This window comes from Hippoglossus stenolepis, chromosome 7 (genome assembly GCF_022539355.2).
Source record: "Hippoglossus stenolepis isolate QCI-W04-F060 chromosome 7, HSTE1.2, whole genome shotgun sequence".
NCBI lineage: Eukaryota > Metazoa > Chordata > Actinopteri > Pleuronectiformes > Pleuronectidae > Hippoglossus > Hippoglossus stenolepis.
Genome location: NC_061489.1, coordinates 12,850,886 through 12,875,984, shown reverse-complemented (window position 1 = coordinate 12,875,984; position 25,099 = coordinate 12,850,886). Strand labels below are relative to the sequence as shown.

The 25,099-nt window shown below is 42.8% G+C and overlaps 3 protein-coding genes across 4 annotated transcripts; all 3 read right to left on the bottom strand.

Moving 5' to 3' along the window:
• Positions 1-103: 103 nt before the first annotated feature.
• On the bottom strand, positions 104-15,041 carry ccnjl (cyclin J-like). The gene is made up of 6 exons (XM_035161651.2): positions 14,588-15,041; positions 13,845-13,956; positions 9,792-10,002; positions 2,402-2,701; positions 2,131-2,290; positions 104-1,630 (listed from the first exon to the last, which is right to left on the bottom strand). The coding sequence occupies exons 2-6, from the start codon at positions 13,920-13,922 to the stop codon at positions 1,108-1,110; spliced, it is 1,272 nt and encodes a 423-aa protein (XP_035017542.1). The 5' UTR covers positions 13,923-13,956; positions 14,588-15,041; the 3' UTR covers positions 104-1,107.
• Positions 15,042-16,065: 1,024 nt separating this feature from the next.
• Positions 16,066-18,618, bottom strand: c1qtnf2 (C1q and TNF related 2). 2 transcript variants are annotated; one of them, XM_035161653.1, is made up of 3 exons: positions 18,459-18,618; positions 17,885-18,142; positions 16,066-17,545 (listed from the first exon to the last, which is right to left on the bottom strand). In XM_035161653.1, the coding sequence occupies exons 2-3, from the start codon at positions 18,132-18,134 to the stop codon at positions 16,905-16,907; spliced, it is 891 nt and encodes a 296-aa protein (XP_035017544.1). In that variant the 5' UTR covers positions 18,135-18,142; positions 18,459-18,618; the 3' UTR covers positions 16,066-16,904. The 2 variants fall into 2 exon arrangements, with proteins under 2 accessions (XP_035017544.1, XP_035017545.1); XM_035161654.1 differs by having other exon boundaries at positions 17,885-18,097.
• Positions 18,619-19,140: 522 nt separating this feature from the next.
• LOC118112384 (pre-mRNA-splicing factor SLU7-like) lies at positions 19,141-24,590 on the bottom strand. The gene is made up of 12 exons (XM_047340567.1): positions 24,487-24,590; positions 23,181-23,334; positions 23,013-23,093; positions 22,709-22,873; positions 22,251-22,316; positions 22,012-22,143; positions 21,761-21,858; positions 21,561-21,628; positions 21,080-21,219; positions 20,051-20,212; positions 19,864-19,965; positions 19,141-19,348 (listed from the first exon to the last, which is right to left on the bottom strand). Exons 1-12 carry the CDS (start codon positions 24,573-24,575, stop codon positions 19,169-19,171), a joined length of 1,437 nt encoding a protein of 478 aa, XP_047196523.1. The 5' UTR covers positions 24,576-24,590; the 3' UTR covers positions 19,141-19,168.
• Positions 24,591-25,099: the final 509 nt, after the last annotated feature.

The window sequence follows — 25,099 nt, the reverse complement described above, 5'->3', positions numbered from 1 at the left end:
GTGGTTCATGTAAACATTGGAGTCATTAACACAGACACAGAACCAACAGGTCATAAGAAGGCAGCAGCAATTCATATGTACAATACACAACCAAAGTCCGCGCTGGTCCAGTCACATCGGTTTGTGTTCAAGTCTTTGAGCGGCGGATGTTGGAGAAATTCAAACTTTAGTGTGACAAAGCCTGCAGCTTCAAGCCAGCCACATTATCACGCACGTGTGTGATGGCTCTGCCACAAGGCTCGACTTTGGAGGTGGGAGAGAAGAGATGACGGTGAGGAGAGGAACGAGGAGGAAAAAAAAAAATCACACCGCAGGCACGTTTGAGCAGCGGACGTCACCTGCTGTGAACAAAACAATGAATTCTTCGTCCCCTCTGAGGTCTTATGTGGTGAGGAATTCCCGGAGGGGCCCTTCAGCTCTAACAGGGCTTACGGACATTGGATCAATGTTTGCTGACATTAAGGACACGCAACCTAAACATTTCAGTAACGTGCATAGCCCCGTTTCTCGCCAAGTCAGCAACAAGCCTCTGTTTCTTCTTCCTTCGCCTCTAAATGATGGCTCAAGAAACAATTCCAGCCAATTTGTCTCTCTACATTTGTAAAAATTTTTGGATTAGAAAATGAAGAAAAGAAAACATGTCCAGCAGCAAGATATCCTTATCCCAGATACTGCTGCTCTGTGCACTTCTAAAATTGGCTCAGCTATCACACAACTGAGCTCAGGCACTGAATGAGGTGGGTGTTCGATCACACTGCTGCTTTCATCTCATTCACAGTGATGACAGTCTACAATAACACAGATCTAGAAAACCAGTTCAGAGTATGGCAATAACATTTTTGCAATGCCTCAGTATTTCATGAGTCAGTGGAGCGTTTGTCACGACAGTGTGATGACTTCCACCGGGTCCATCTTGCCTTTGGACCTTTGCTTGCGTTTGAGGCGTGTCTGTGAGATGGGCGGGGGGGCTGAACATGCTGAAGGTGTTGCCGTGCCGACGGAGAGAGAGAGGAGGTCTGTGAGTGGATGTTTCAGGGTAGGGAGCCGGGATGAAAGCACAGAAGTGCACTCCCGCGGTGGTTTGCGATCTCTCTCCGTCTCCTGGCGTCACCTGTCAAAGCAGCCGGCTGCAAAGGTGTGATGAGTCCCCAGGTAGCCGCCGCTGTAGGCCATACTCAGACAGTGCCGTGGCTCACCTGCGAGAGCCATCTGTACAGAAAGCGGGCCCTGGAGCGGCAGCGCACGTGTCACCGGCTGAAGACCTGAGGTCAGGCTTGGGTAAGCGGCGAACCCACTCCCAGGAGTCAGGGAGGGACCCCCAGTTAGCAAACCCATCCTGTGGCTCTGAAGGAAATCCTGAGACATGTTCACCACGGGCCCCAGAGCCTGGGAGTCAGCGAGCGCTTGCAGGTGGGATAGGGACGGGGAATGCTGGGAGAGGTGTGGGAAGCCATCAGGTTGAAAGAGCAGCTGTGGTGTGGAAGAGGTGGAGGACGAGGAGGAGGCCGGTCTCTGGATGGCTGACACTGGAGAGAGGTGAGAGGTCTGGGGCTGAGACTGCAGGGAGGAGGGACGGTGAGGAGGAGTGGATTTGGTTTTGTTGGCCTCCTTTACGTCGTTGTCATGAGCACTGTGGAGGGGAGAGGGACAAATATTTCAGTCATCATCATGAAGATGAAAAATAAATACTTTGTATTAAGTAATGAATAATAACTAATCCCATTATTGTATTGTAGGGAGAAAACCAAACGTGTGAACACATATGGGAAATTTCCCTGCAAAAATTTCCAGTGCTCAGATAAATCCATTAACAGGAGCAGAGATCAGTGTGAAACAACCCTTTTTACTCCCACACAATTAGTCTGAACATGTCCAAACAATTGTACTTATAGGGGAGCAGACAAACAAACACACACTGCCTCCCGCTGCACAAAAAATGTCAGACTTAATTACAGTTGTTAAATTACACACCACATTATTGCACACAGCGTTATAAGCCTCTGTGTCTTATAATACAAAAAACCATGGCAACAAAAATACAGAGAGAAAGAGTGGCCTTAAAGTCAGAGGCTCATCTGCTTGGATTTATTTTCTCTACATGTACATGTGTGTGTCTTGTGCATCTCTTACAGCAGCATAAGTTCAATGCACTGGGTGAGGTGGTCCCAGGTGTAGCCTGTTAGCAGATGCAGAGCTGTCGTCCAGCTTGGGGAAATCTGCAGGCAAATGCGAGAGGCTGCCACACACGCAGCAGCGACCTGAGATGGTCGGAAACTCAGGAAGGCGTGATCTAGAAGAATCCAGACACAAGAGTTTTATAAATCCTGCCCTCAAACTTACATCACATGCATATATATTAATGAACAAACAAAGCAATGTCACCCTCCACCTCTAGACCCACCTTGAAGTGAGACTTCCAGAAAGTAATGCGTGTATTTGTCCATGAAAGCCTTGGTCTTGGAGAGGGAGGATAGGGGCCAGCCGTTGTACAGGTCGTCCTCCTGCACAGAGGCATGGAGGTAGTAGTCAATAAAGTGGGCGGGTGTGGGCATGCACAGATTCCAGCCAAAGGTCTCCAGCAGCAGGAGCTCCATCTTGATCAGATCCTTCTTGTTAAGAACCAGGTTCAGGCTGCACATGAAACCCAGAGAGTTCAGCTGCTCCAGTTTGGGAACCCGGTCCTCTTTCTCCTCAAATTTACCTGGAAACAAAAACATACAGCAGATGTTACAGTTTACTGCAAAATTACAATTTATTCATCAGGGCCATTTATTTATTTTTGGATTTTGAGATGTACAATCCCAACATCTCTGGATATTCTTAAACCCAGTATTTTTGATATGATGAATATTTACAAAATATATCATTCTAAATCACAATAACTAATATCTACAGCCACATGCAGCAGGTTTATGGTCAGTTCTAAAGAGCCTGCTTCCACAGAAACTAACAAGTGCCTGCTAAGCATTAGCAATTAAGTTGACTATTACTGAACATCTGGCCATAAAGCTAAGCCATTACACTAACAAGCATTGGGAAGCATCTCCATAGGCTTACAGAGCATGCGGCACTTACTCTGGATTACACAAGCCTGACTATTTTCTATGAAAAAGAGAGTAATCTCGATCCCTGAGATTTCTGTCTCCCTCACTTACTCCACATCCTCGCAGACATTACAGCAGTACCATTATGGTGAGCCCCCTCCCCAATCGCCATCCCAAGACAAACTTTCCATAGCAACAGCCCCGAGGCCTCTGGGGTCCATGTGGCCAATGAAGAGGGGTGACTCTGGTTTTAATCCACAGGTCCAACAGGCCTCTGCTCAAACTTTAAGAATGAGGGCGAGGAGCTGGGTGTCAGGTTACACTGATACAGGCTTTGCTCTGAGGCATGTGCCTTAACTGCTCACAGCTTCAAGTAGGAAGAAGTGGGGGAACGGTGTAGACATACAATGGAACTGATTCTATCCCAGAACTGTAGCTCCACAGTTACTGAATTGTTCAGAGTAACATTAATACAGGAGAATACAATATTGATGCATAGGCTTTTTTTTTTTTAAATACCAAATAATAAGTCTTGATGATTTAATTAACTTATGTGCCCCAATAAAGCCTCGACCAGCAGTATATACACATTTAATAAAAATGTATTCAAACAATATAATTTAGTCATGAGTATTTATTAATATATTTAAGACCCATAACTCTGCCTGTGGACACCCCCATATGGAGGCTGGTGTATAAACTGATAAGTATCGATATAAAAGAAGTCTTCATGTTTAAAGTTATAATTTGTGACAAATACTTCACCTAAATATGTCAAAACGTTAATGGAATATTTATGTGCAATTTATAAACACTAAATGAGGGGACTGGTTGTGTTCGGGATGATACATCTCAAAGGGTTAAATTCTAATAAATAAAAAGTCTGGTCTGCATCCTTTCAAAGATACTGAAAGCTGGAGCAAATGAAATGACAGGGAAAATACTCCAAATACAAACAAACCAACACGTGAACATACAAATAAGCTCATCATACACACTGCTCGGTGGTTGTTGTAGAATTACTTGAGATTATATCTTCAGACGAGGATTGAAATGTTATGTTTCAAAATATAAATCCAGCTGGGAAAAACAACAAACCCTCTGTTGAGGAAATTCTTGGCCTCTTATCTAAAACCATGGCAACTGAATGTTATAAATAGGACCTGTATTAACTTTAGTGAATCCTTCAAACGACAGCTGTCTGACATGCCACAGCTACTGTGGTTGTCTTTGATGGACCTCTCCTACCTCTTTATGCCTACGTCTCAGTGAGGGGGGCATCTTCCTACCATGTGTGAGTTTTACCACAGATGTTGCGACCTTCCATTAAACAAAGCAGGAGCGGGGGAATGGCTGAGAGAGCATGAGGGGAGGGGAGTGGGGAGCTCTGCAGCCCAACAGGCTAGAGGGGTAATTAGCAGAGAGGCAGTAATGGCGTCTCTCCGGCAGAACAGGAAGCACAGTGAAACAAGGCTGTTAAGGGCTCGTTGCACGGCCCAGTCCACACTTACCCCATTCTCTCACCCTCATATCCTCTGGATCAGCCTCTGTCTGCTCCCAGACTGCTGTGTCCACACAGACGCTGCCATAAAAAGCAATCAATGCCCCCAATCTCCACAAAACCCCAGCCTTTTTTGATCTTAAGAGAGACAGTGGAAGTCAATCTCCTCATTGTGCTCTGTGATTACTCCTTTGGTTTACTACTGTGGGTGCCTGGGAGCATGAGAGACATGGGATGCCCCAACAGCTTGGAAAAAATGAAAAACAACCAACAGAAATACAGTAGGAGTCTGAGCCACAAAGCGGTTTAACTCACTGTAGAAAGAACTGAGTCCGGTGCACATCACAGCCTGTGTGACAAAACAGTGCTCTTATTCATTTCAATGAGATGTCACAGCAGGAGAGCAGCCACAGAGGGATCAAGCAATTAAAAAAAAAAACTTTGGGCCAAAAAATAAAAAACATCCTGCTTCGACTTTTCCTGCAGCACAATCAACATCATCCAGTGTCAGGGCCGGGTCTCATTTGAACTTTATGGAAATAGGGGCTGAGAAACTGAAGAATATTTTTTGTTTTCCACTTTTCTTTTGAAAAACACTTAAAATTATTTATTTATTACCAGAGATACTGTTGGTGTTTTTTTCATAAGATACTAATTGTTTCATATCTAGAGCAAAAAAAAACAGGACAAACTGGGCATTGAAATCTGAATTCATTTTAGAATTGTGATATTTCAGTCTTTGTCTCGCAATTTGTATGATCCCATTTCAAAAGAATATGAAGCCTCCTTCAGTGTCATTAATCTGGACTTCCTCAAATGTATTCCATCTTCTCACCGATACCCCGTAGCAACATGCAAACACCTCTGCTGTCCTTCTGAATGTGAACACTAAATTCCTCTCCTGGGAGTTCAGACTACCTGGAATGCAGGCGACTCGATGATCCTATCTGAAGTCAGCGAGCAGGAAAGAGACACAGTGATGACGGACAAAAACAGCCTCGCTACAGGAGGCCCACTCATTCTCACAGCAGCCACAGGTGACGGTGGTGGTGAGAAAAGATGGAGTAAACAGCGAGGGGTTACAGGTCAGGGGTTAGTGAGAGGTAAGGCTGGGATGCAGCGCCTCCTCCCAGGTGTGTTGCTTGGGGAAGGAGGTGAGGGTGCGGAGTGGTTAAGAGTGATAGGGGCCGTTAGGAAACCTGAGAGGTGCGTTCTCACACAGAGACACAGAACGTTGTTTCTGTTGATCCCCATTTTAAGGACACCGAAATTCTAGTTCAGTTTTGATTGTCCCAAATGAAGTAAAATATTTATTTATAAAAGGAATAACTCGAGTTAATCTTTACTTTCCTCTTCTTTCACTTGACAGCCAATAGAGGAATTTCCTTTGCTTGTTAAACTCCCTTTTATCTACTGGTTCATCTTTCATTGGGAGTGTGAAATCGCTCACAGCTCCATCACAGAATCTCTGTGTTGCCACCCCTGGCCCTGGCGGCTCACGCATTGTAGGCCCAGGCTGACCCTTGACCCTTGATGCTAATGCCTGGGTGACCAGAGAGAATCCTAGAAAACTGGCCCTGTGTGAGTGCTTGTTGGGGGGGGGGGTCTTGCCATATAGGTGATGAGGGCTGACACAGGGAGTATATGAACAAACAGACCCTCATGCATTACACAACAAAACACTAAATATTATTACACTTGTGTGCCACAGTTTGTGCACCACTACACAACAGCTCCCCAACATAAAAGATGAGCTTGTGCTTTAGTAGCATCTGATAATAATTTATGTCCCACATGTCCACACCCATCTCTACATCTCTACATAATTTCATTAATGTCGAGGGCTGCACATGACAACAGTTCCATCAGAATTACTGTCAAACCTCAGAGGGGCATAAAAGTGGGAGTGGGTTCCCTATTCATCTACATTTCAGGGCACCCTGCAGAGTGGTTCACTTGTAATATGTCCCATTTTGCAGGCCACCTCTTCTCCCTCCCTTTCTACCCTGTTTAACATCAGCAGCCGACCTGGCTTTGAAGTACCGCTCCACTCATTTCCCAACCCCCCAGGGATGTGGGGCTGCTTTTACTGGCCGCCCTGTCCCAGGACCGGCTCTCTCCGCCTGTCCCTGACAAGGTGAGAGAACGAAGAGGAAACACAGCCAGCTGCTAAACGCAGAAAGACCAGAACCCAGTCGGTTCAATTGCTGTGCAGTGGTGAAACAATGTCCATTCAAATAGGAAATAAATTTAGACTTGAATGTGTATGTTAATTAGGGTGATCAGGAGGGGGGGAAAGCCATAGGTTTATCGCAAGGTTGCCACGGCAACCATCTCCTTATTTAGCAAGGTTAGCTTACAGCAAGTCTCTACCACGAACACACAAACACACGCCTGCACACTCAACCTCCAGCCCTCAGTTTCTGCTCCCCTCCCCCTCTCTGGGAAGCGTCTGGCTGGCTGTCCTGCTTGCATTGACAGGCTTTTGTTTGAGGCCTGACTCGGAGAGCATATGGCAGGTGCCCTCAGCACACAGTCCCCCCCCCCCCTACCCCCAGGCTCTGAGGCCTATGTAAGTGTACTGTTTAGTGACTGAGCTTCTTGTGCGTTTCACAGGATGCTCTTTTTTGTTTTAGAGACCCTTCATTGGATCAGGTTCACTGAACAAAATAGAAGACATCCAGCATGAATAATAAGTCACAGTGGAGACATGACAAATTAGATAGCTAGAGCATCTACCGTTCATTATCGAGTTCCACAGACCAACTTCACTAAATACATAAATACATTAGGAAGTGTTGCAACAACAACAAAAATCCATAGCAGTCTTGTGCTGGCAGGCGGCAGAGACATCGACAATCTCATTTACCATAACAAATAGCTGCAATATGCAGAGGTCTGACTTCAGGGAGCAAGATCTGTCAGGAAGACTGATGTGATCACTGCAGGACTTCATGGAATTTAACACAATAGAAATTTAAGTTTGTGGAGTGATTTCAAATGGAAATATGCAGTGTATACATAAACAGTCTTCACTGAAGCTTACATTTCATTTTCCAGGATTTTGCTTCCCTTGAAAAATTGTGTTCTCTGGAATAAAGTGAGGTCTCTTAATAAGTACCCAACAGTCAATAACACTTGGTCCCTGTGGGTTCGAAAACCTGACAAAAATCTTCCTCTTGCAAATGAAAAGGAGCTCATCCATGAACAAACACATGCACACACAAGCATCCACAAAAACACACACCCACAATGGAGTAACAGGATTAAGCAGTGACTGCTGAGAGGCACAAAAGAGGTAGCGATTAATTAACCGAGTGCAGAAGCCAGAAATATTTGAAGAAAGACAATGTATGTGCCTGTCAAAGGAAGGCAGGGGGATCTGGGGAGGCCGTTCAACAACTAGGCCAGATTCCAAAGCACCTCAGGACAGATAAAAACCCAAGACAACTTTGAATCAAACACCCTTTCAAGCCTTCATCCATCATGGCAGAGACTCCCTAGAGTCCTGGAGGAGTCAGAGGCAGGAGAGCAAAGAGGAGTGAGCCAAACTAACTGAACCCCACAATCAAAAGATTCTACAAAAAAACATAAAGGAGAGTTAAAGAAGAACCTCTGTCCAGGTTAGGTTGAAAATATTTATATCACTCCATGAGCCAACTCTCAAAGCTATTCTTGGATCCTCGTGAGATTGCTTTTAAATAAAACCTCTTTCAAGTGTCATATTCAAATCTATTGCACCACAGAGACTACTCTGATTGCAGAGATGGCCTCTGTGCCTCTACACATACACACGCACACATGCTGAGCCCTCCCAAGTGAGCGGACCCTGTTCCAGACTCCCTCTTTGACGTTATCATTAGTCTAATTACCCATGATGCCAAGGGCTGCATCAATGCACAGAAAACCTCTGCCGGTGAATCATGAGACAGACACACTAATAACTAACACGCAACCCACACCAATGCGTCAGCCAGACAAAGATTAACACACCTGCTTTTGCAATAAAGAATTTTTCTTTAAAGAAGTTTTGCAGCAGAGAAGCATGGTTACTGGTCTTCGCACCAAAGCATACAGAAACAATGACAGCTTGAGAAAAGCAGCTACAAGTACAGAACAACAACAACTAATCGAAACTGGCTTAAAAACAAGGAAACATACAAAAATACAACGTTTCAACTTGACTGATTCATATCTGTAAAATGCTTTTTTCAGGGACAGTTATTTAAATGATAACGCTGGTATTCTATTTACATATTTTCATAAAACAAATCCCATGAAAAGACCTAACTGAACAAGTCCTTATTCCAACTATCATATTGTCAGACTTCTCCGTCCTGTCTGTTTCCCCCGATGGTGGTCACACATGTGAAAAGGCTCAATAATTTCATAACAGCAAATGTTTGTATTTGCATTAACAAATACAAACAATGCACGTCATTCAGGACAATGGTGTGGCACGCTGATGCAGTAGAGGTCTGTGACACAGAGGAATACACTACATCAGACTCCACGGAAGTGTAGGTATGAATCAATCTTTTAGGTATGAAAACATAGAGATCACAAAGAAAAGTGCTAATAAATAATTAACCAGAGGATTCCTGTGGGGGTTGGATAAAATGCATCCAACTATGTTTTCAATGATAAAAATGAAAAGGGGGAAAATTAAACATGTTTTAATAAGAGGGTATTTTAACCACATGAAACTGGTTCATCTGAATTTCACTGTATAGGATTAGAATAACAGCAGCAGCCTCAGACGTGTTATCACAGCTAGCATCAACTACACAGATAACGTTCTGCAGTTTCCACTAAAACCATGGTATAGTCATCCCACCACCATGCTAACAAGGAGTCTTTCGTAAAACTAACGTCGCAGCGTTAGCAGTGTAGCCGGAAAAAGAAAACCATCATGGTCTCTGACTCAAATTAGCCTTGTTAGGGGCCTTGTGCCATCTGGGTATGAACCACAGCCACGGCTCCTTTTTTAGCTCAGAGTATTTACATTGCAGCTCTTGTGCATTTACACATTATGATGACAACATAAACTCTAATCTTAGTTAAGCTACCTCTGAACTATTTCAATATTTGGATTTAAGAACTGTAGTTTCCAAAGCAACAATTTCCACACACGTCTCAGAATAACAAGGAAGATGAAGAGTTAGTCTGTCAAAAACCACCTGAAGTGTAAAACAGACATGTAGATGGATTCAAGGAAGAAGCTGGAAGGCTGTTTAGGGACTTACTGGCTAGGAGCAGACAGGAGAGGGCGATCACATAGAGCTGCTTGACGGCCACATCATAGTGGTCCATGAACAAGTCCAGCAGGTAGACGGCCAGGTGGCGTGCTGTAGGACATAGCTGATACCGATTACTGAGGATGGCCAGCAAGTCTGCGAAGTACCGTCGCATTCCAATCTGCGGAGAGTGAGCCCGGTACACCGGTAACTTCAGCTCCTGGAGAGGGAGAAGAGAAGAGGAATGAGAGGGGATGTAAATTACGGCAGGGGGGGGGGGGCGGAAGAGGAGCTGGGTGGGCAGGAAGCAGCGGTTAAGAAACACAGGGGCTGTAAAAAAATATGCATAATAATAGTAAGCAATGCATCTCTCCTGCTGATTGTGTTAAACTGCTTTCAGGAGAGCTGCTGACGGTCTGAAATACTCATGTGAGGAATAAAACTAAATTTAACACCAAAAAATACTAATTTTATTCACCATCGCTGCATAGATCTGGAGCTAATCTGGGTCATTGCAGGGGTCTCGATGGGCTGAGGGAGGTGGTGTGTGTGTGGTTTTTAGGCGGGGGGAGGATGAGGGGGGTATGGAGGTTGAGTAGTAGATAGGATTAGGTTTCACCCCTAGCACATCTCCTATCCATGTTCAATTAGCTGCATGTGTTTCAAAGTGGAAGGAAGATACTCGGGGGCATTAGCATTGAATCGGCCTCTTCCCCAATCAGCTGCAGAGAACCGGAGAGCACATGGCTCCGGTTTCCAAATCGGCCTCAGACCGTGAAACAATGGACCCACAAACTTACTTTCCTCAGTTCTTAAGCTGCTAAACCCCCCCAAAAAAATTTGTTTTCAAAAAACGTTTTTTTAAATGATGTGTTTTTCTGAATCCGAGTAAAAACAAGGGCTTTTGATTTGGATTTAATATGAGATTGAGGATTGCAGGATTAATCTCCTTTAGATCAAACAGTGAGGGGTCCTTATATCAGAGGAGTAACACACACACACACACACACACACACACACACACACACACACACACACACACACACACACACACACACACACACACACACACACACACACACACACACACACACACACACACACACACACACACACACACACACACAGCGTTAGGACTGTTGTTTAGGAACATCCCTGCCTTTAGGCTCTGAACATCTCAATGCTACAGTTAGTACTCTGTGTAACATGAAATTCACTGTGAGGGTAACACTATTTATTTTGAACGCAACTGAGACAACAAGGATGCTCAGACTGACACTTCAATTGAATCCAAAAATAAACAGTACCCCCACTCCCAAATCCACATATAGCAGCTCCACCCCCGGTGCCACAACCATCCACACCACCCAGTCCTCCCCAAACTCTCCTCTCCTCCCACTGCTTCAGATTCTGCCTCTGGTCCATCTGTCTGTCTCGGGGTACAAGGGCAGTGGGAGGAGGGGGCTGCTGCCGAAGTCTGGAGGGGCTCCAGGGGGTGGGTGGGTGGGTGGAGAGGTGCCTTTGTGGGGGACCCGCACCATAATTAAGGATTCCACAGCTGCCTCCGCCTGATTTGCATGTCTGATAATTTGCCACATGCTACACACCACCGCTATCTCCCACATCAGGGCATTATCACTGCAGCAAACGTCATTAAGGCTGGAGGAGACAGTGGGGGAGCAGGCGCCAAGCAGGAAATGTTAACACAGACACCCATTTCACCTTTCTTCTGAATTCCACAGAAGCCGAGGTGACCAAAACCCAAAGCCATTTTAAATTCGCGACGTAAAGAAAAGGCAAATTTTCACATTTGAGAAGAAGGAAAAGTAAATGTGGAGTAAATTTAATTTTGGAATGTTTACTCGTATCATGAACTGCACTGGACATGCAATAACCTTCACTGGCCTGTCTAATCTTATTCTTGTATCGTATTTTATTTTGCTCTTTTTAAATCCTGTTGCATTTTGTACTGCATCCTGTTTCTCTACTCCATGTAAAGCATTTTGAATTACCTTAAATAAATGAGCCCTGCTTCATTGCCATCAACAAACCAATTAATTAACCGTATCATCCACAATAAAAATCCATGGTCACGTTAGTTTATGAGTCCTTCAATCCAAATATTTCAGACTTTAGTAGAAAAACAAGATTCTCCGTTGTCATAATAAGAAAGTAAAAGTCAGCATGTGGCAGAAGTATCTGAGGTACGATTAAAAAAATAAATAAGAAAAAATAAGAAATCTCCCATTATCTTCCTATATTATATTGTATCTAAAAGTAAAAACGAAATCTATTTAGAAACAGGGCATAACTTCTGTTAGGCTGAGTGTAATTTTATAATCAGTTGTGAAACAACTATACAGTGTGTTGTCTTCTACCAGCTCCTAAATAAAAACAACAAATCTTATCTGTCTCTCTAATTAGTCTCTGGCATTTCTCACTTCACCACATGAATCGTATTGCTCTCTTTTCTAACTTTGCAGAATTCACACTGAGGACATTTCATTACACAGCATTAACTGCAGCGAGCCTGTTGCTCAGGATTTAAACCAAACTGCTGATATAAGGAGATCAAACCCTGACATTAGCCTGACGCTATCACTCTCTTTCATTACGGCATAGGAGAAAAGAGTGGGTGTGTTGTTTAGTTTCCAGCTCTGCGTACAGATCCTCACTCTAACTGACAGCTCGCTCTGAGTCAGACACTGTCCAGCATGAACACAAATGAATCAAACTGTGTGTAAGTGAATGATTCATTGTGAGGCTCACAAATATCTGATTCACTACAGTCCTCTTTCTCCACATAAATACACATAACCTCTCTCGCACGTTCAGGCGCCCGACATCTCAAACCTGCTCTGTATTCAGCTCCCCATGTGCTGAGCTGGCAGCAGAGCCTCAGCTAGAAGATGCCAGTCAAGTGACAGATGTCTCCATTAAAAAGGGGACACATGGGAAGAAATATGATCATGCTTGGAGGTTAATTAAGACATTCTCAATTAATGAGCCTTAACTCCTCCATGTAATCTAATTTAGACCATGTTTAAATAGACAACAGGCCCGTGTAATTATTTTTACTTCCCAACTTTGAATACACTGTGTGGTATAATGTGAAACAAAGATGTCCCGCTTCACAATGTCCAAGTTGTTTCGACTGCCTTATAAACCTTTTCGTGATTAATCATTAAAATGTTAATAGATTAATAGTAAATCTGAAAATAGGATTACGATACGATTAATTTCATAATTAGCCAATTATTTTCTGGATTAATCAATTAAAAAGATCACAATCTTCTCAGAGCCCATTACGAATTTTACAAACGTCCAAAGCCCAAACAAATTTGATTTGTTTTGATATAAGAATAATTAAATTTGTAATAAATCCTTTTTCCTTTTGACATGAAATCAACAAACCCGATTTAGATGTATTTTATTACCTGCGCCACAAAGGTTATGTTTGCACCCGTGTCTGTTTGTCTGTTGTAAACAATTTAACACAAAAACGACAAAAATGAATTACCAGAAAACTAGGCCGAAGCATGCTGTGGGGGTCAGGGAGGAATGAAGCTGTAATTAAGTGATTAATCCACTCGTCACTTAGCTTGGTCTAGTTTAGGTGCACAATAATATACTTTACAGCAGATAAAACACTTATCAGGTTGGTGTTGGGTAACGCTTGTCATACCTTAAATCAATTGCTGTTTATTTCATGTGACTCAGTTTTTGTTTCACAGACACAGTGAAAACATGTTTGGCTAAAATTGGACAACATGGCCAAACATGATAAAGTTAAAAATGCTCATATCAATCGATTTGGATAATTATCGTGATAAATGTCACATTATTATTTGTGTTAAGTTTAAAGGATGATTTTTGCTCCTAATGTGTTTTTAAACTCTTCTTTACGGGCAGAGAATGACAAACACTTTAAAAACCGGTGGATCAATTATGTGTTATAGCTCCTCATTGAGCATCCCGCATGAGAAATCAACTTTTGTTGTGTTGCAATTGTTGAAAATGATATTGAGATCATTACTGTTGTTGTTTTATCGCCACACTCACCTTGATGCGGAGGGACTGGTGGATATCTGCAGCTAGCTGGCCTTTCCACCATTGCAGCTCCCTCTCCATCTTTCCCATCCAGAGGAGAGTTCAAGAGTCAACTTGTTACCTGCTGAGACACACGAGTCCAAAACAAGACACAGATCAGACACTTCCGCTCAGTGACTATGAGAAATGTGAGGATTGTTGGAGAATGAAGAGTTTTCAAGTGAGGAAACCAAACTGAATCGAAGTTTTTGTATGAAATAGCTCATTAAATGTCTTAATTTACATTTCATTAGCTATGTGTTTGTTTTGTTAGTCAGAGCAAGGCTGTGGTTTGAAGCGGAACTTAAACAAATCTAGAGGTTTTGACAAAGTTTGCGAATATCTCGCTGATCTCACACAGGTCTGTTTGGCTGCATAGGCCATTTTCTCTGCTCGGGAATTTAAATGGCCCAGTTGAAAGACTCGCTGGACCACGTTACTGGTCAGATGAATCAATGCAGCTTTTCTCTGAAGCCACGTTAACACGATTGTTCACATTTACTAACAAACCAAACACAACCTTACACGGGTTATCATTCACAAGGCGTCTGCAGCACGAGACAAACAGTGAGGCTACACAACTTAACTGTCCTCACACACGCACACACAGAGAGAGAGAGAGAGTAGCCTCGCTCCAGAACAAAAACACACACCGACGTAAAACCTCACAACCTCCCCACAAACACTCAGCTCATCCCCGCTACAGCTCAACGAACCTGCTCAACTTTGCACCGCCGCGGTCCACACATGTGCCGCTGGCCGCTCCGACGGGAATGTCCCCCCAGACCCTTTGTCTCAGTCCGACATCCTGAATGAGAGAACTCCTCCTCGGCTCAACTTTGAGACGAACCTCCCGGTTTTAAACGCAAACTTAGAAGCCGCTGACAAGTTCACCGAGCCGCTGCCACCACCGAGTCCCGGCGACGAGCGTCGGGTCGAGCCGTCTCCCCCAAACTGTTGACACTTTTTCCCCGAGAGCTCGCGCTCCGCCGCTTCCTCTCCGGTGGCTCCGCGGTAACACAGTCGCCTCCTCGGCTGCACCAGCTGCTGCTGCTGCTGCGGAGAGACGAGGCTCCTGCGCCTCGACGTGAAGGTCCCTCCTCCAGCCTGGGAGTTGTAGTCCTTTAGAGGTCAGCGACGGAACTACAAACACCCACACTCTTCCTTTTTCAGTTTGCTGGCTTATGTTGACATTACTAAACAGTTCAAAGGTAGTGAATGAATTGAAATGGTACAATACTAAACTACAAAAGTTTAAGTAAAAAAAAAATTAGGTCACAACATTTTCTATATTGTGCAGATTTCATAGGAAATTACGGAAGCATATTGCTGCCACTTTAGAATAAGAAAACAACTGATCAGTATCACCTTAAAATATGATAACTTATTACAAAAATATAAGACGTTTCACATTATAATATGATAACTTATTATAAAATGTGTCTTGTAAAAACATTAAACCCTCACGTTAAAACACAAAACTTTTCACATTATGATGTGATAACTTTGTATGAAAATAGAAACCGTTTCACGTAAAAACATAAAACAGTCATGTCAATACATAAAACTTTTCATGTTAAAATGTGATAACTTATTTAAAAACATAAAACATTGATGTGATAACTCTCTATTGTTAGTTTTATTTTTAAATAATAAGTTATCACATTAAAACATGATATATTTTACATTATAATGTGATATTGATCCATTTTTCTTTCTCCAGCATTGCAGATATAGGATTCTGTAGAAAATAGGCCTTTTTGGGGATTGACCTATTAGTTAATTAACAGCTGTCCAGCAGTGATGGAAGTGAATGACATTAGTTAATGTAAACAACTCCAATAAGTGCAACAATTTGTGCTCATTGCAAACACTCTATCTGTGCAAAGGTAGTGTTGGATCAAACAGTGTTATCACACCATCTGATACGTTGCCACAACAATACTGTAAAAAGATGGGCTGTATGTTGCAATCACAAAAGGATAACAATGAAAGACGGACTGGTTGGTCAGGGGTTGATCCCACAGATACATAATGACTCAAAATATAAGAAGAAACTAGGGCTGTGAGCAACACAATCGTGGAGTTGGGACCAGCTGTATTTGATTTACATTGTAAAAATGTATGTGTTCAGTTGTTGGATGAGTAAAGAATTTTGATTAAGTTTAGTTCAACAAGAAAATTCAACGCTTCATTTTTTTGGGAAATGACAAATTATTTACTGGTTGCAGACTTTACATTTCAGACAATCGAATCATGTAACTTTAAACAACAGCTTTGACTTGTACTTTATTGTGTGAATTTTGTTTTCATTTTTACTGTTACTGTTGCAAGTTTTATCCTGTTTTCATTTAGTTTATTACTTGGCACTTAAAAATATTAAGAGTTTTCACCATACAAAACCAAACATCTGTGGGAAACATTTGATTGACTGAATGATTAATGCTAGGGATCATCATTTAAATGGACCCCAACCCAACCATAATGTTTTTTATGAGACTGGCTATGAAACGAGGGTGAACAAAATGCAGAACAGAAGGTAACAACAATGGACAGAATAAAAGATAACATAAATGTAAAAGTGTGGAGAAACAGGAGAAGCCAACATTCTGTTATACTCAGGTTTCCCCTAGACTGGGATATAAAAATTGTACTGATTTGAGTTTTATTGTTGTGGATAAAAACATGGCTGCATCAGAGACTATGGCTCTGTGCCACTATTAAAAACTCACAGCAGTCTCACAGCTCCTGTAAACTGCATTAATCTAATGAAACAAAGGAATTTTAAAAAATCAAGTTCATTCTTGAATTAATTTTTGAAAAGATCTTTTGTCAGAATTGTGATTTCATGAGTGAAACACAATTGCTGAGTGGTTTCCCAAACGTAGTTGCGTTTCTTCTTTCCTTGGGTGCCCCCTAGTGTCAGAACTCAACACGTCACTGAGGCCTTCAGCAGGGGACCTATCTATTCAAAAATGAAATAAAGTCAATGGAAAGTGTCAATTATAAAATCAAAACAAAGATTTTTCAGGGTTAACTGTCATCCTTAGCATTTGCTTTGGTGTCAGCTTCATTGAGAAAGTCCTGGTCCGGGTAGATTAGGAAGCCAGTGAAGGTGCTGTCTGTCCAGAAAGGGTCAAAGAAGAGTCCGTTCTGTTCCGAGTAGAAGATCTGCAGCCAGACCTGGTCTTCCTGCTGCAGGTGGAGAACCGTAGAGCCAGATGCCACATCGTGGTTTCCTGTGTTTGCATCAAAAGTCTTGATCTTGTACTTTCCATTGTGCACCAGCCCGATGGCCAGGTGCTTATTTGCCAAAGTGATATCATAAGTGAAATAATAGACTCCAGGGATAATGCAGACAAATTTCCCACTGCTGACGTTGTAGTGATTTCCTTCATTCAGCAGGATCCGGCTGAAGCGGATGGGCATTCGTTCTTTGGGGTAGCTCTTTGTCATGGCCACGGAGAAGGCTGAGCGGGCCGCTCTATTGCAGTTGCAGCCTCCAGGGGCCCCTTCCTGGCCCACGTCACCCAGCACTCCCTTTGGTCCCCGTTTTCCAGCCAACCCTGGCGTTCCACGAAGCCCCCTCAGCCCCCGGGGTCCGGCCTTGCCGATAACACCTTCACGGCCTTTTACACCAGGTTTCCCTGGGTTCCCAGTCCTTCCTGCATCCCCTGACAATCATGACAAAATTGTGACAAATCAATGTTATTCACACGTTTTACTGATCACAAATAATATAAAAAGTCAAAGAACAGCTCATCAGTCAAACTGTGTTTCATGACAGGAACAGGTTGCTTCCTATCATTAAAGTGCACTTGATTGTCAGTGTAAAATCATGATTTTACATGTTCGGAAACAAACAAAAACTAATTTTCAGCCCTGGATGTTGGAAATTGGGGCTTTGATGGGCTTTTTTTTATGTGTCATACAGAACAGATATTCTTCCAGATTAAAGAGAATGAAAGAACTGATTCAAACATTATGATAGAAAAGAGTGAGCAGATAACTACCTCCTTCTCCCTTTTCTCCCTTTTCCCCATCCTTCCCATCCAGCCCATCCTTCCCAGGCGGCCCCATGGGTCCCATGGCCCCTGGTGATCCATGGGCTCCTGGGTTCCCCGCAGGCCCCACTGGACCTGGCAGACTGCAAACCAGCTGGGAGGAGTGGATGGTGATGTTGCGACCTTTCTTGGATGAGGAATTTGTTGACTGGGGGATGACAACTGACAGCAAACAGAGCAACACATACATCTGGAGCATGTTGGTCACTGTGGAGTCACGACAGGAACAGGGAAAGTCATTGTTTATAATAACAGATTTGATTTGGGTGTCGTGTGCAGGTCACAATCAGATAAGGTAAATGTGAAACAAAAACCATGGCACTCCACATGCATATAATCCACAGCTGTAATCCAGTGCACTAACAGTAACAGTTATCTTAATCGTCTTTTCATGCAACGACTGCATGCTTACAAAGCAAAATGATATGGTCATCACGCAGGGGTTAAAAAAGGCAAAGAATGCAGCATGTTATAGGAGAGGGATCGCACATGACATTTAAAAACACGCAGATAAACAACTCACCAGTTTAGAAATTATGTCCCAATAACTATCCAAGTCCTTTCTTTACATGTGAGAACACAGGCGTTCCTACATGACTTTCCAGTATCGGGTGAGATAAGTCTCCAAGAGAAGCACTGCAGAGAAATGTGCAGTCACAGTCCACAACATCCGCCCTGTTTAAGCAAGTACACTGCCAGAACATTTTTTCACCATGATGTCATTGTATTCATGTCGGTGCGACTGTATTGCACAGACGAAGCATCAAACTCATACGATGGAAACTTACATGTAAAAATTACATATCAGATATTACGAAAAAAAGAGAATAGAGCTATAGGTTTTCTTGTACATGATAATAAAGTTCAGTTTCATCTTTTTATGTTTTTAATAATAATATAACCAGAGGTGTGTTAATCTTACAAGTGCACATTTAACAGCACAGCACAGTGGTCTGCAGCAGTGTATGAAATGTGTTTGTGTTTATCTCAGGGATGCAGAGTCGAGAGCAGAGAGACACAAAAATGTTCCAGCTGTTGGGTGAGGCGGTGCCCTGAGTTCACAATGTGAACAGAAATTACATCAGCGCTTCTCGTGTTGCAGGTTTCTATGAGACGATATTGGCAAATAATCACCTAACAATAACTCTCTTTCATGACACAATGTAGTCAAATATATTTTATTCATAAAAATGCATTAATCCCATGGGGAGAGTCAGCAGTGAGGGGAGGTGGTCACTTTTCAAGGAAGGATACCATGGGATCATCTGACCGGCAGCGCTTCATGCGGAAGGCCTCCAGCTCCTCCTCGGTGGGCGCCTTCACTTCCTGCAGGCTGGTGTACGGCCTCTTCCTCTCATCTATCTGCATTATTGCATCTATGTGCTTTCTGTGTTTGGCCTCTGCTTCGAGGGCCTGGCAGAGAAAAAGATGTTAGAGGTCAGTCGCAGAAATGAGCCAAAACCACAGATACACAAAGATGAACACAGACTTGTATATTTTTCAACTTCTCCTTCTTCTTCTCTTCGCCCTCTGAATCGCTCTTGTCAGAGCTGCGCTTCTTGTTCTTTTTGCTCTTCTTTTTCTTCTTTTTCCCTTTCATCATCTTATCACGATGCATGTGGTGAGTGAAAACAATAACATTATACCATATAAGTAGGGGTGTAACGGTACATTATCCAAACCGATATTTCCGGTACGGGCATTTCGGTTCGGTACGCACGTGTACCGAACCGAAAGGCATTTGCATCAAGTCCACGTGCGGAACTTATTTGTGTGCGTATTGGTCTTAAATTCCGAGGGACAACTTTAGCGAAGGACCGGATGTGCGGTCGGCTCGTGGTCATAGCGACCGCAGACAACCAGTTTAAGTTACAAAACGATCAGATAAAGTGGGTATGAAACAGAGAATTAAAAAAAATATGACTTACTACAGTAATTCCAGTCTCTCCTGTGCAGTAACTCTGTTTGACCATGGAGTGACAACACTTGTAGCCCCAGTAGCCGTCCTTCCAGTAAGAGCCCCAAATACACTAAACAAACACAAGATCTTCTTTAGAATACATTTTGAATGTGTGGAAAATTAGCAAAAGCCTTAGTCCATTCTGTCGCTCTTACCATGTGGTTGTTGATTATCACGTCCTCCTCGTACTTGGAGCGGACGACAGCCTTCTCTAGTCCTTTCAGGACAGCGCCGTGACGAGAGTACTCCACGTAGTCCTCTGTCTGGGCCAACAGCAGCTCCCGTGGTGGAGCGTCCAAGTGTTCTTGACCTCCATACTGATCGTCACAGACAAACGCACAAACACAATTAAGTCATCAGCCAGTACGAATACTTATAGGCCTCTATACACCATTGTGGGCTCAAATAAATGTACTGAAATCCTTAATTTATCTTTAATCTTTAACAGTAGTCCTAGATCACATCAGATAAATGGACCCAAACTGTCACATGCTGGCTGGCTACTGTGGTCACACAAATTCATGGTTTCCAAATTCCAGTGCTATGAAATTTAAGGATGTATTATATCATAAAATAATGCAATTGTTGTTCGGAGCAAAATCAAAGTCACTATCAGAGAGTGTGAAAAGGCTTTTTGTTTATAAATGCTTGTCAGCAAAGGTTTGAGAAGTGTTTGTGAGTTTATGGTACATCAGACCAAAGAAAGGGATTAAAATCAGATAAATCTGCAATTGAGGGGAAATTGTGGAACAATAGTATAATATGTAATTTGCTATTGATATTTAAAAGAATAATTTACTAATCTATATTTGAGGACTACAAGTGTTGTGTGTGGCAAGCACATAAACATTTGCTTCTGCCCGAGCCTGTTAAGTCAGAGTACAAAGACTCTGTTTATATTTTGTTTACACCGTCCATATTGTGTGTGATGATGACTGAATGCAATCAATCAATCTCTCAATGTTTCTGCTGCAATCCCCAATATTAGAATCTGTCCTTCAATAACACACATTCCATATATTTTGCTATAGTGAGGCCCATATTAAATGAAAATAAGATAACAAATAAATAAGTACAATAAGTGTGCAACAACATGAACATGTGAGATTCCATTCTCACAAAGTGTGCGGGCCTTTAGTTACCAGCCCGATGGTTTAAAACAGAGGAGGATATCAGGTATTCACCTTCTCCAAGATGCTCTCCCGCTGTTGCTCCTTAAAGTCCTCTTTTTTGTCTTTGAAGGACAGGTGGAGAAGCTCCAGCTTGGTGGGGTCGGCCTGCAGATGAACCTCCGATCCTCTCTCGTAGGCCTCCCAGGCAAACACTGTCACAAGATGAGGCATTGACAATCACTATGGGGTACATGTTGCATTTCTACACGTTTATGGTTAAACTGTAAAATATAAAAACTCAATTACATTTCTTTGTCCCAATGGATTGATAACCAATATTTGAGGAATCATTGCCAATTTCTGAAATATATATTTCAGCCAATATATAGACATTTTTTAACTCACTTTTTAAATCAGTATCTGCATCTGCCCCCAAAAACCTTATCAGTCAGGGTTTGAATTACATACTTGGCATTCTTCTTGTTATGTCAGTGTTAAAGAGAGTGGAGATGGAGAGGAGTTGAAGTGGCTGCTAAGTATCTAAGTGACTTACATTGCGTTTGAGCCATGGTGATTGTGGCCCCACTGTAGCGAGCAAAGTTGTCTCCAGCATACCCCACCCTGTCAGACACAGCAGGAAATGTTTACAATGTGAGCCAATGAGAAATTGTGATTTGTTAATATGGGCTATACAAATAAAATTTGATTGATTGATTGATTGATTGATCAGGAAACATAGTGGCAGTAACTTACTCATCAGGGTTCATGCCAGTGTTGGAGTACGGGTTCTCTCTCATAGCTCGAGTCTTTGGATCATAGTAGGCGGAGTTTGGATCCAGATTCCTCAGGTACTGTGAGAGACAGACACGAGTTCAGATTATGAACAAATAACGTTCCCTTGACACTCACTTAACTCTAAAGCTTTAAATGTGGACATTACAAGCGACCAAAGGTTTCCTGTATAAAAGTGAAGAGTACTAGTTCAGCAATCGTGTGACTCTTACTTTAGCTGTGTCTTCTCTGATACGCAGATTCCTGACAGTAATTCTTCTTTTGGAGTCAAAGTTCTGACCAGGCATGTCAATGTCATCTGCATATTTATCTTCATCCTCATCTTCGCTGTCATGTTCCCCATGCTGCAGAAAAGGGATTAAAATAGTTTTATGTTAGTTTTCTAGACAAGAGATTGCATTTACCTCTTGTCAATATAATCCAGTCCTACTACAATCTGGACAAAACTTACAGTTTGGTCCAGTTTTCCAGACGCCAACTCGTCCTGAATTTTCTGTGCCTTCAGAGTCCTTTTGGCCTGAAAGACAAAGACAAATACAAACTCAGATTCATGAAGAAGTTGACAAATAAACAACACCACCAAAATATAATGTTTTGAACCCTGTTGTGCCATCACACCTGATTTATGTCACAGTGCCTGTAACTGAGCACCGGTTCTGACTTGAGTTTGCCCACCGTTAATGTGGGATTTGTGGTTGCCAGATATCAATTTTATTGATCCATATACACCAATAAAAATGTTCTGTTTAAAAGTTGCTATGTCTACCTTGTTCGAACCCGGCTTTAATTTGAATGTTTCAAAACAAGAGCATGCTTGAAGGTTGGCAGAGATCTACGGTGTTCTCAACAAATCAAAGAAACAAACAGTCTACAATTAAACCAGATTGAATTAACCACTGGTCTACTCACCAGGTCTACTTTGGCGTACTCTTCCACAATGCGATGGTGGTCTTCGGGGTCGTAACCATTCCAGCGATCCCTCTTCCCATCGTAGTCCAAATCAAGCTGGACCTGAGAGTGTTCATCTGGAGCTATTCCTGAGCCCGTGAACCTCGCCCCAACTTTTCTGGGACGCTGACGAGACAAAAATCGAGGTCAGAGGTTATTGTTTATGTATGCAGATATAACATTGTACAATTGTACTACATAAAAAAAGTGAAAGTTAGTCTGTGCTGGAAGATAGAAAGAGATAAAATTGCTTTGGTTCTTTTACCTCAAAGCAGTCTTTCTTGTTATGCGTCAGGGCACCACAGTTTTCACAAGCTCCTTTACGAAATTTAGTGGTCACAGCATTCTGTGTGGAGACATACAATGAAGCTATAACTTTACAACTTTAATTGTTGCAGCCACATGAAAGCTAATCATGTTAATTCATTCTCACCTCCTGCACTCCTCTCTTATACCACTCTCCAATGTTTGAGTACGGCACTTCTTCTTCTTCCTGTGGTCTCTGATGCTTTAAAGTGGGCCTTTTAGACGGGTCGATGTACCATGGCACTGATGAAATGTACTGTGGGATGTGAGGGTTAATGTCCCTGGAGAAACGAAGCAGCACAAGCGGTCCACATTACTGAACAGTAGCTTCATAGTAAATATTACAAATGCAATCCATCAAGTCATCACACAGAGTTTTATACAGACAAGTTCTGATCCCAACACCAGTTTAGGAATCTATTAACCGATCCGATACAATGTTTTTTAAAGTATATTAAGCTGCTTTCAGACATGCACTGGACTCCGCAGTTCCTCCGCATTTTCTCCGGAGGAAATGCATGCGTGAACGCAAACGTCCTAGTGAGACAGCAGTTTCCACGGACTTTATCCGTCTGACCTCCAAGTATAAGCAGTTGATGTGTGAACACAGCAGGAGATCCCCCGCTGGATTCACTGTGAGTGAGTGGCGGGTTGATGAGGTTTCTAATGTGCGACAGACGCAAAAAAACTAAAAGAAAGCAAATATCTCCCAGTGAAAAAGCAATGTTATACATGAAGAAGACACAGACAAAGATTTGAAGAGAGTTTGTGGTGATAAAAGCTGACAACGGTGTGGGAGTGCTGTAAACAAAATCACATGATCTCCGCAGCGGAGATAATATGTCACTTCCTGCCTCTTTGCCTTTAAAGTCTGTGGGACTTACACCACATTCATGTAATAAGAAAAGGCAAGGACAGTTCATCAATTTGGCGACACTTGCGCTTCAAAAATTCACAACACAAGCAAACTCAAAAAGTGATGAACCTGGCTGTAGTTCGATGCTTTGTGAAGTTCCATCACCACTGACGCAGTGCGTTGAGCTCTCTCTGCCACCGTGGGCTACCATTGTTTACAGTTTCTGAATATTTACATCACCCAACAACACCAGAGTAGGTTGAGCGTGGACAAAATATACCACGATATCAAAGGATTTCAGGTAAAGCTACCTTGAAGAATGAACTCAAGCTTCTGTGAGACCTTAGTTTGTTTAGTTTTATGGAATTCAGCAAATGATAAGTGATAATCGCTGCTGCATCAAAACCCATACAGATAGGGAGGGTCTAATGAAATATGCGATTGTGTTTCCTCGGGGTAAGTGTAGAATCAGGTGTTTAAGGGTGCTTGGAAACGTGGGAATATTTTAATGTCCAGATGTGACGCATGGAGGAACTCATCATTTCTCCTCTCACTTTCTGTCCAGACACACACTTACTTTCCCTCCTCGTCCACCTCAGCTGGAGCGTTTCCCAGCTTTCTCTGCTCCTCCAGCTCCTTCTTTATCCTGCAGTCCTCCCTGGTCATCTTCTTGGGCTCATCCAGGCCCAAGATGCCCTCCGAGGTGGCGCCGGGCTGCTCGGTCAGGACTGAACCTGCCACAACGAATACAAACATAGTCACATGATCAACACAGACGAGTAACACAACGAAGTGATCATCAGAAACATCATCTGTCCGGGGAATAGTCGTTCTCCTGTCCTCTTACTCATGTTCAATCTCGTCACTGGAGTTTTGACAACACATCACCGTGGCCATGACCACAGCTACGTCACGTTTTTCTTCTGCTCAGCTGCCTTTGATGCCACACTGTTCAAAGGCAGCTGTCTCAGTTACAGTGTGACTGATACTGGGACTGAGTAAACTGTCATAAACTATTGGAAAAATGTAAATATTTATCCATGCCTTTTTCATCCACCATCTGCGACCCACAAATTGCCCCTCTGATTGCATCCCCGCTTGTGTTCTTAAGGAAGTCTTTGACACTGTTGGCCTGTAATGGAAATTTATCTCGAGATGTGAAATAAAGAGTTTCTCAGACCGGAGTTGTC

Bases quoted from the DNA above. Each gene is read 5' to 3' on its own strand.
- ccnjl (XM_035161651.2), bottom strand. From the start codon at position 13,922: ATGGGAAAGATGGAGAGGGAGCTGCAATGGTGGAAAGGCCAGCTAGCT. The intron at 10,003-13,844 runs GTGAGTGTGGCG...CTCCCTCTCCAG, and splicing joins ACCAGTCCCTCCGCATCAAG to GAGCTGAAGTTACCGGTGTA. The intron at 1,631-2,130 runs GTAAGAGATGCA...TCCCCTCCACAG, and splicing joins TGCATTGAACTTATGCTGCT to TGCTCATGACAACGACGTAA.
- c1qtnf2 (XM_035161653.1), bottom strand. From the start codon at position 18,134: ATGCTCCAGATGTATGTGTTGCTCTGTTTGCTGTCAGTTGTCATCCCC. The intron at 17,546-17,884 runs GTAGTTATCTGC...CATGATTGTCAG, and splicing joins GGGAGAAAAGGGAGAAGGAG to GGGATGCAGGAAGGACTGGG.
- LOC118112384 (XM_047340567.1), bottom strand. From the start codon at position 24,575: ATGACCAGGGAGGACTGCAGGATAAAGAAGGAGCTGGAGGAGCAGAGA. The intron at 23,094-23,180 runs GTGAGAATGAAT...GTCTCCACACAG, and splicing joins ATAAGAGAGGAGTGCAGGAG to AATGCTGTGACCACTAAATT. The intron at 22,874-23,012 runs GTAAAAGAACCA...TTGTCTCGTCAG, and splicing joins ACAAGAAAGACTGCTTTGAG to CGTCCCAGAAAAGTTGGGGC.